The following is a 10,524-nucleotide window of genomic DNA, read 5'->3' as shown; positions in this document are numbered from 1 at the left end:
AGAAATGGGTTAAGAACTTTTCAGACCGGAATCTCACTGAACCTGGAAAGAGAGTATTAGCCAAAGGACTCAATTTTGCCATTTCTCCACAACAGTTGCCCATAGTGGACCTCATCACAGCCACAGAATCTGCCATACGGATTAATAAATTATCACAGACAGAAGCAGAGCAAATCAGGATGAAAGTCTCAGCCACGCTCTCCAGTGCCAAAGTCCCTCCATCCAACCTCACAATACAGGAAAAGAAGGCCGTCGCTTCCCTGAGCAAAGACCACAACATCACTGTTTTACCAGCTGATAAGGGAAGATGCACCGTGGTCCTAAACACTACAGATTACCATACAAAGATCACTTCTCTCCTCAGTGACAACAATACCTACGAAGCCTTAAAGCGAGACCCCACAAGCAGCTACAAAAAGAATGTTATAGCTTGCCTTCAAGACTTTGAAAAGGACAAAATTATTGACCGCCTTACATATCACCGCCTTTACCCAGGGGATGCCATACCCTGCATCTACGGACTTCCTAAAATCCACAAGGAAGCTGTCCCACTCAGACCCATAGTCAGTAGCATAAACTCAGCCACTTATAACATTGCTAAACACCTTGCTACCATCCTTGCTCCTCTTGTGGGGAACACCCCACACCACATCAAGAACTCCACCGACTTCACTGACAAGGTCCAGAAACTTACCCTGGATCCAGATGAAACCATGGTGTCCTTTGATGTAGTCTCTCTCTTCACTTGCATACCCACCACGGAGGCCGTGGAGACTGTCAGAAAACGACTACAAGAAGACAGCTCCTTGGAGGACAGGACCAACTTCACACCCGATCAGATTTGCACACTGTTAGACCTCTGCCTCACCACTACATATTTCAAATACAACGAAGGCTTTTACAGACAAAAACATGGCTGTGCCATGGGCTCCCCCGTGTCACCTATTGTAGCCAACCTTTACATGGAGGAAGTGGAAAGGAAGGCTCTTGGCTCTTTCAAAGGAAGAGTACCCAGCCACTGGTACAGATATGTGGACGACACCTGGGTCAAAATCAAGACACAAGAAGTGGAATCCTTCACTGCGCACATTAACGCTGTGGATAAAAACATCAAGTTCACCAGGGAAGACACAAAGGACAACTGTTTGCCTTTCCTGGACTGCGCTGTGCACATTGAAGAGAACGGCAAACTCAACATCGAAGTTTACCGGAAGCCCACACACACGGACCAGTACCTCCTCTTTGACTCCCATCACCCTCTGAAACACAAACTTGGAGTAATTAGGACCCTACACCACCGGGCAGAACATGTTCCCTCTAAGCCTGAAGGAAAAAAGAAGGAACACACACATGTAAAGGAAGCACTCAAAACGTGCGGCTATCCTAAATGGGCGTTCTTAAAGTCAGCAAAGAGGCACAGAAAAGAAGACCAGACACCAGCGAGGGAGGATAAGAAGGACAGACGCAACAACATTGTCATCCCCTATGTAGCCGGTGTATCAGAAAAACTTAGGAGAGTTTTCTCCAAGCATGACATCCCGGTGCATTTCAGACCCAGCAACACGCTCAGACAAAAACTGGTTCACCCGAAAGACAAAACGCCAAAACACAGACTTAACAATGTGGTGTATGCTGTACAGTGCAGCGAGGAATGCCCAGACCTCTACATTGGAGAGACCAAACAGCCACTTCACAAGTGCATGGCACAACACAGAAGAGCCACCTCCATAGGACAAGACTCAGCAGTCCATCTGCATCTTAAGGATAAAGGACACTCTTTCGAGGATGCCAATGTTCACATTTTGGACAGAGAGGACAGATGGTTTGAAAGAGGAGTGAAAGAAGCCATCTATGTCCACTGTGAGCGACCATCTTTGAACAGAGGCGGGGGTTTACGACACCAACTCTCTGCCATCTATAATCCAGTTTTGAGATCCCTTCCCAGACGCCTTAACGCCCACTCACATCCTGGGCCATCTGACCTCAGGAATTCGCATGATAAGGTGGGGCCAGGTTTCACAATGAACACACCCGAAACTCTGGCTGATTGGGACCCACACCCAGTTTCACACCTTGGCTCAGGCGATTAGAGGATCATCAGGGGGTCCTTTTGTCCCTCTGTGGGGGGATACTCCCACTAGGTTTATATCTGGGACTCTCCACCATTTGACCTTAGAACTGAAGAAGCTTCTCGGATGAGAGGTGAAACGTCTTCAAGTAACTTAAAGAAGTCCAGACGCTTTTCTTTGCAAGCTCCTTTGACTATTACCTACTATCATTTTTAATAAGTAAGAGAAAACAGTGTTAGCATTATTGGATAATGCTAACTCACATTAAATTAGCATTAGCTATTTAAAACAGCGTACTTGGAATTAGCCGCTCACATTGGTCATGTCCAAATTACAGGGCTGCATCCTCCTGAGGACCCGGCCTTCGCGGTTTACGTGGGCCAGGTCCTCATGTGTTATATCAACAAGAAAAGCTGAGTCCGTGAATCATTTGGGATCAGTTAGCACAGGAACACGAACTCCATCCTTCTCCATGAAGGCTTCACTTCTGCTCTCAACTCAAAAAGTCTCTTTAACACATTTCCCCTGCTGAGCCAACGTACCTCAGTGAAGTCGAGCACATCCCCATATTCTGACTCCATTTCCTCTAAGAAAGCACAGAACCTTCGGTGCTTTAAGCCCCTGGATCTGATTTGGTTGATGCATTTCACAACAATAGACATCACATTGTCAAACTTCAGGCATTTGCTGCAAAGGACCTGCTGATGGATGATGCAGTGCAGAGCAATGGCCTCCTCCACGCCTTCCTCTTCCAGTTTTTTTTGTGCCACCAGTCCATTTTTCCTCCCTGTCATTGATGGCGCTCCATCTGTTGTTATTCCAACAAACCTCTTCCATGGCAAACCAACATTCTCAATGGCATCACACAGCTTGTAAATATCTGCTGAGCGGTGGTCTGGCCATGCATTGGAATTACTGTGAGCAGCTCCTGCATCACTTCAAAGCTGTCATCAACACCACGGACATACATTGGGAGCTGGGCAGTGTGGGTGATGTCTGTGGTCTCATCAAGAGCGACTGAGTATACACTGAAACATTTGGCTTTCTCACACAGTTGGTCAGAAATGTCACTTGACAGGTCAGAAATGCGATCTGCTGCGGTGTTGGCAGAAAGGCTGATGTTGCTAAACTGACCTTTCTTTCCCGGACAGACTATATTTGCAGCCTGCAATATGCACTTTTAGACAAATCCACCTTCTGTGAATGGCTTCCCTGCTTTAGCAATCATCTCACTGACCACGTGGCTCCGACTGCTGCATTATTCTCTTTGGTTGCTTTCTTGGAGAAATCTTGCTGCCTCAGTAGATCTGTTTTAAGACTGGCAACCCGGTTCGCTCTCTCGTCTCCCTGGTATGTTGCATCCACCTCAGCATGTCTAGTTGTGTAATGACGTTTCAAATTGTATTCCTTGTGCAGCGCAACTTTCTCTGTGCAAATAAGACAGGTCGGGGTGCCCCTGTGCTCAACAAAGAAATATTGCATTTCCCACTTTTCCTGAAACTGTCGGTGCTCATCACCAACCTTTCTCTTCACCGCAGGCTTTGAAAAAGACATGTTTGGGGCTATGTGACATTTATAATTCTACTTGGTGTCACTGTCGCATTGAAGTTTCAATCAAGCGTTTAGCCGACGGACGGGGAACGTCTCAACGCGTAGAGAACGTCATTTCTGCTTCTTTTTCTTGCAACCGCAGCACGGCGATCGGCAGATAAAAAGCCGGTAGCAGTCTCCTTTGTTTTTACGCTCGATGTTCATGTCTTTCATGACGACACGAACACCGTGGCGTTTGCAGATGGTAGAAAGTACAGGGATAGCGAGCGCAAAAAAGGCGACTGCTCACGGCGCCGGGCTGTTGTTACAGGAGAAAGAAGCGGAAATGACACCGTGACATATAACAAATAACATCACCTGTTTCTGATGTTGTTTTGACTGCTTTTACATTATATTGAAATATATGTAATGTTCATGTTTGCTGCAATGCAAACGGGCTGATGCAAATAAAAACATCGAGCCACAAATTACGGTGCGACCCTATAATCAGTCCGGGTTACCGGGGACTGTTGTTGCCGATGAACAGGTGTCGCTATGTGACTGCAGACTAAATTGGGCTGCATTGAGTTCATGACTTTTCTTTTATCGCGCCGCCTACGCATCACTGTGAGAGTTAATATGAGATCTCTCTCTGTGAAAAAATAACTTTAAATCCCACTGACGTGTGTATGAATCTATATACGTATAATGTCCCGCTGGGCAGCAGCTTAAAAAACAACTTTTTTTGAAGTGTTGTGAACGCAGCGCGCTGGGGCGAATGTCGGCGTTTGCCCAATAGAAAGGAGGAAGCCAGCCAGGCACAGAAAAGAAAGAAACACTCCAGGGCAACGCTGCTGTCACTTTCACTCATTGAGAAATGTTTCCCTGCTTGCATCAAGCCCGGCTGGTGTCCCCTGAGATCCACATCCCACCCTGATTGGTGGGTTAATTCAGCTCCGCACACAACACTGTAAAGTGTCATACATTATCAAACTAACATTACATTTTCATATTAAGGTGGGGCCAAAAACTATCGTCCTGCGGGCCGCAATTGGCCCGCGGGCCGCGAGTTTGAGACCCCTGGTGTAGGAGGACACCTACTCTGTGTCTGGTTAAGTATAAGAGCCCTTTGTTAGGGGGACCACTGGACTCTTAGCACCAGCTTTGGGGTCACAGGGTCACATCTGGAACACACACACACACACACACACACACACACACACACACACACACACACCTACACTATGCACAGACTGGTACTCTTTGTTCATACCTGCGTAAGACGTCATATGTTAATGAACTTGTGCATATTCATGTAACCTCAATAAAGAGCAGTGTTACGAGGGAGCAGACGAGAGCGACTGAGGTCAAGTGAAGGAACGGCGCTGTCACAGTTCTCTCCCTCATGAATTGTCTGGTTCCAGCGGTGGGTCTGTGCTAGACGACCCATCACCAGCTTTTTCCAGCTTCTTCCACTGGTTACCAGTATGTGGTAGAATCCACTTCCAGATCTGGTTGTTTGTCTTTAAATCTCTGAATGGATTGGCTCCATCTTATCTCTCTTTAACAAAATAATCCAAGTGGAGCCCTCAGGTCTGCAGATAAGTAGCTTCTGACCAGAACTAGACGTAGAAACAGAGGTGAGCTTTATCGATGGCTGCAGCCAAACTCTGGAACAGTCGCCCTTCACATCAGGTCGTCACCAACACTCGACATTTTTAAAAGCCGGTTGGAAACACATTTGTACTCTGTAGCTTTCAATCCTGACGAGTCTTTATAGTAATTACTGTGTATGTTTCCTATTTTCTCTCTACTCTGTGCAGCACTTTGGCTCAACCTGTTTTTAAATGTGCTGATAAATAAATGTAGATTTCTTTGAATAAAACAGTGGAGCCGAGCTTTGAGCTCAGTGTGTAACAGTGTGTGTGAGAGCCATGTAATGTCCATGTGTGCATGCTGACTGTGCTGCTCTGACCCCCCTCCTCCTTTCAGGGTGGAGCCTGCTGGAGTCCGATGGTTGAGACCAGGTCTGAGGAAGTGTAAGTGTGTTTTTAATGGGATTCATGAAAACAAAGCAGCACATTCAACCATCTTCATCATGTCAGGAGTCATCATCAAAGTGTCAATCAATGAACAGATGATGGATCAATAACTGCAGCTGGATTGTGTTTGTTCTCTCCATCAGATTCCTGTCAACTCACAATCGACACAAACACAGTGAACACAAAGCTCCAACTGTCTGACAACAACAGGAAGGTGACACGTGTGAGGGAGGTTCAGTCATATCCTGATCATCCAGACAGATTTGATTACTGGAAACAGCTGCTGTGTAGAAATGGTCTGACTGGTCGCTGTTACTGGGAGGTCGAGTGGAGAGGAGGCGTTTATATATCAGTGAGTTACAGAAGCATCAGAAGGAAAGGAGACAGTGACTGTTTGTTTGGATACAATGATCAGTCCTGGAGTCTGTTTTGCTATGATAATGGTCCTCAGTCTGTCTGGCACAATAACAGATCAACATCCATCTCCTCCTCCTCCTCCTCCTCCTCCTCCTCTGTCTCTAACAGAGCAGCAGTGTATGTGGACTGTCCTGCTGGCACTCTGTCCTTCTACAGAGTCTCCTCTGACACTCTGATCCACCTCCACACCTTCAACACCACATTCACTCAAACTCTTTATCCTGGGTTTACGTTCTATCCTGGTTCCTCAGTGTCCCTGTGCTGAGTGGAGTGTAAAGAGTGTCTCCTGTTAGAGAAACACTCTGACTGTTGAACAGATAGTTCAGTCTGTACATGTCTGTCTCTTTCACTCACAAACACGTTTTCAGATTCATGGATTCAATCAGTTGATGTCTGAAACTCTTCTAAATGATTCCTTGTAAACTTCTTCCTCTTCAGTCACAAACAAACAGGAAGTGATGTCACATGTGTTCCTGTCCACACAGCAGAATGAGTCTATTGCTGACAGTGATGTACAAACAGAGTGAGCATTTCTGAGGCCCAAAATAAACTGAGTAGTTCACTGAATGAACGATGGACTGTGAGCTCAGTTCCTTCATCATTAGTATGGATTATATATGTATCTGTATTATATTAGTATCATATATATCAGGTGCTGCTGCTGCTGCTTTCAGTCATTGTGCAAATGTGCTGTTTGTAAGGTTGTAAAGCTGCAGTCAGCTGAGACTGAAGAAGTCACCTGATCAGTCAGCAAACGTTTCTGAAAACGTCCAGATGAACAGAATCAACCTTTTGGGATCAGCCAGCAATGCAGCATCATTGTTGTTCAGCTTCAGAGGTTTGCAGGAATGAACTGATGACCAGAAACAGCTGCAAAGTCCAAGAAAATACCAGCTGGAGTTCAGCTGCATCTGAAGAAGTCAAAGAAAAGTAAGGAAGGCAAAGGGCGACGTTTTCTTCCAAAGAACTGAAAACATGGTCGACGCCTCATTAGAAGAATCATCTGGACATTTGTGAGGAACTCTAACCAAGAAAGCAACACAAGAAAGCAACGTCACACAGATCCAACAGACAGTTTCCATGACTGCAAGTGTTCAGTGTAAAAATGCTACATTGCATTATTGCATCCTCTCACCACAGGAGGCGCTGTTGGCACCACTGATTGCTGATCAGCTGTTCTCTGATGATCTGATTGATACTGTGAATAACGGGACTCACTGAACTCTGTGACACAGTGAAGATCACAGAGTTGAACTTCAACATCTGACTGACGTCACACAGACAGAAGGATGAACCAGTGAGGCACAGAACACAGTTACTGGAGATACTGGATCAGCTCCATGTGAACCTCTGATGGAGAAGCTGCTGAGCCAGAGAAACATCAGGACATGACAGCAGCTGCACTTATCTAACAACATGTAGCAGAGCTGATCTATGTTAGAGGATCTATCACAGCAGCTGAAGCCAAAGTCCAACACTGGATACCAGCTGAGCCTGTGCTGAGTGTAGTGTTACAGGAAAAGGGCAGAAACACTGACACTGGTAGCTCCCAGTGATGCTGACTGGGGCACAGAGCTGAATGATGCAGCATCAGGACACTGTTTCAGTCTGACTGACAGAGAAACCTGTAGCTGTGTCTACATGTGAGGCAGAGGCCACACAAGCAGGTTTCTATGTTTCACAGTGACTGAGATCTTCAGTGGGGGTGGACATGCTCCTGTACAGACCTCTGAGGAGAACCAAGGTGCAGTCACAGAGTCCAGTCTGTCCTCACAGATGTGAACATGTGGTTTCATCAGGTCTGCTGGCAGCTAGCAGGCTCACATCAGAATCACTGTTCCTGAAAAACACAGTCTGTGTGACATCATCAGTCAGCTGATCGTCCCAGATCTGAATGGTTTCTGTCTCTACTGAGGAAGTCAGAGAATATCACTGAGGTGTGGATCAGGTCTGAGTGAGCTGTGGAGGGACAGCTTCAAACAGTCCACAGGTCTCACGTCCTGCTCAGTCTGGTAGCAGATACCTCGTATTGTTCCAGATGTGCTGACATCACCAGCAGCAGCAGCACAGCTGTGTGATACCATGAATCTCAGTTATTGATCCAACACACAGTAAATACAAAGATCAGGATTTCTGAGAGTGATCATTATGAGTCTGAACACATGATCACTGAATGTTAGTCTCCACAATAATAAGCTACACAACCAAACACAGCTTTCAGCTCTTATTTTGAAACTGGCTTATTTAGAGAGCTGTGATGTGAGCGTGCCTGGCTCTGAGGCACTTGGGTCAGCCTCTGTTGTTTAGAAGTGTTACAGACTGTGAATGACACAGACCTGTCAGTTTCCATGTTTGTCTGTAACACAGCTCAGGGGCTCCATGCTGAACGCATCCATCCAGTGTTATTGATCCAGGACTGATACAGCATTGGGATCAATACTACAACACACAATCACATGTGTCCACGTGATGGATTTGACCAGCTTTATTCATTAATGATCAATCAGCTTATTTACTGCATCTGAGTCCAGCTTCATTTAAATGATCCAACCATGAAAATGACATCAGTCCTACAGAAGCACTTCATGCTAACAGGAAGTCATTGATTAAGGTGGAATAACACAGAGACACAACCACTCACAGCTAACCTGACCCCACTAACTGCATGTGTTGGGACTGTGGGAGGAAGCCGGAGTACCGGAGAGGACGCACACAAACACGGGAGAACATGAAGCTCTGAAACAAAGATGGTGGATTTGACCTCAGGACCAGGGTCATGACCCCCCCCCAATAATCAGATCCAGCTACACTGAAACTGGCAATTTCATTTACTTTTACAGTTTTGAAGCTATTAGGCTGCTTTGTGGCTCACTTAATCCTAAACTAAGATACTTTCAGTGTGAATCATTTGCAGGAACACAGGCAGGATTTAAAGTGCAGAACTTTACAGTCTCTGTCTCAAAGCTGGTCTAAACATGCTAACAGCTCTTTGTTTTTTTCAGTTTTCACTGGTTTGATGTAATGAAATAAATTTTAAAGAAGCAGACAATTGTTGTTATTTTAGTTCTATAATTTCATAAATCGTGGTGTGGATCTAAGTCAACATCCAGAATAAATAAGATAATACAGCACGTTTGATGTTTGCCTTTTTATTTTCCCAGCAGTGCTCAGGTTGGTTCTCAGCTACATTTACATACAGATGTTAATGTGTTCAGCAGCTGGACTCATCTGAGGAAGGAACATTGGAAAGGTGCTCAGTGCACAACTGCATCACTAATTTTATGTAAGACCCTGTGTTTTATTGTATTTATATATTTGTAACATTTTGCTTAAACACTTTTGGGAAGGATGAAAATGTTTTCAGAGGAAGTTTTTCCTTCTGTCTGACTGCAGTACACACAATACTGCGTCTCCCCCCATTATCACTGCACACCTCCTCAGGCTGCTGATGAGCGCCCCCTGGTGTCAGTGTTGATGGCGTCATGCAGAGTGAAACATAAACAGTGTCTGTTAATAAAAAACATGTGTCCATTCTCATGTTTGCATCATGTTTCTGTAAAATCATCAGCTGTTTCTGAACCTTCTTCATTGTTTGACTCATTCCAACAGCTGTGAGCTGTGATGGAGTCAGAGCAGCTTCATCACTGATGTTCAGGTGAAGCTGAACTTAATAAACTGTAGAAATGATCAGGATTCAGGTTGGATGTGTAAAATAGTTGTGTGTGAGGTCGCAGAGCTTCATATGTGTGTGTGGGCTGAAGCACACACGTGTGAGTCCTCAGAGATTTCACACACATCACTGCACACACTTATAATCCTAGTTTAAGCTTGTGGATCATATCGGACACATCAGCAGCTCTTTGGAGACAAAGAGATCATTTGAGATTTAAGATGAGTCGTTGTCTTTCTATCCATGGTAGCTTCCACTGCTGAGGCTCGGGAACAATGAAGAGGATCATTAAGAGGAAGCATCAGCTCTGTCTCATCTAACTACACAGTATTATAATCATGCACTTATGTCTCAAACTAAGACACAATGAGACAAAATGAGGTATGTGAGTCTTTAGATTATCAGTAAATTCTGGTGATAGTTTGACGCTCAGTGGAGCCATTTTTGGTTTGTGATGAGTGTTTTGTGATGGTCAGCTTCTGTTTTGTGAATCGCTCTTTGTAATTTAGAAGATCATGCAGAAATGTGCGCGCCCTTATGTGAGAAGACATGGAGAGAGTGTCGCAGACTCGAGGTGAGGAGATAAACCTCGGAGCTGGATGGCCTGCGCATTACCTATGTGCATCTTTTCAATGACATCAAGTGAACCCATAATAAGCATTTCTATGTCTGAGACATCATATCCATTTCTAATGAGAGATTATTTTTTTACATGAGGGAAACCTGGTCTAACAACACGCTTACAACAGAGCTAAAGGTTCATCACAGTGAGACGGTGGGACTCTGATAAGAACGG

General features: G+C 45.2%; 2 protein-coding genes across 4 annotated transcripts in view; both read left to right on the top strand.

Moving 5' to 3' along the window:
- Positions 1-10,524, top strand: part of LOC146377003 (NACHT, LRR and PYD domains-containing protein 12-like) — a 554,927-nt gene that overhangs the window by 86,803 nt on the left and 457,600 nt on the right. The gene's annotated exons all lie outside the window — the stretch shown is intronic.
- Positions 5,569-9,745, top strand: LOC146377010 (stonustoxin subunit alpha-like; the record flags this gene model as incomplete). The annotated part of the gene is made up of 2 exons (XM_084944265.1): positions 5,569-5,638; positions 5,785-9,745. Coding segments are annotated over 2 exons (609 nt in total), but the record flags the coding sequence as incomplete, so codon positions are not given.

Source organism: Perissodus microlepis, chromosome 11 (genome assembly GCF_051167445.1).
Source record: "Perissodus microlepis isolate ML-2025 ecotype Zambia chromosome 11, ASM5116744v1, whole genome shotgun sequence".
NCBI classification, from domain to species: Eukaryota; Metazoa; Chordata; class Actinopteri; order Cichliformes; family Cichlidae; genus Perissodus; species Perissodus microlepis.
This window is presented reverse-complemented; position numbering and strand designations above follow the sequence as displayed.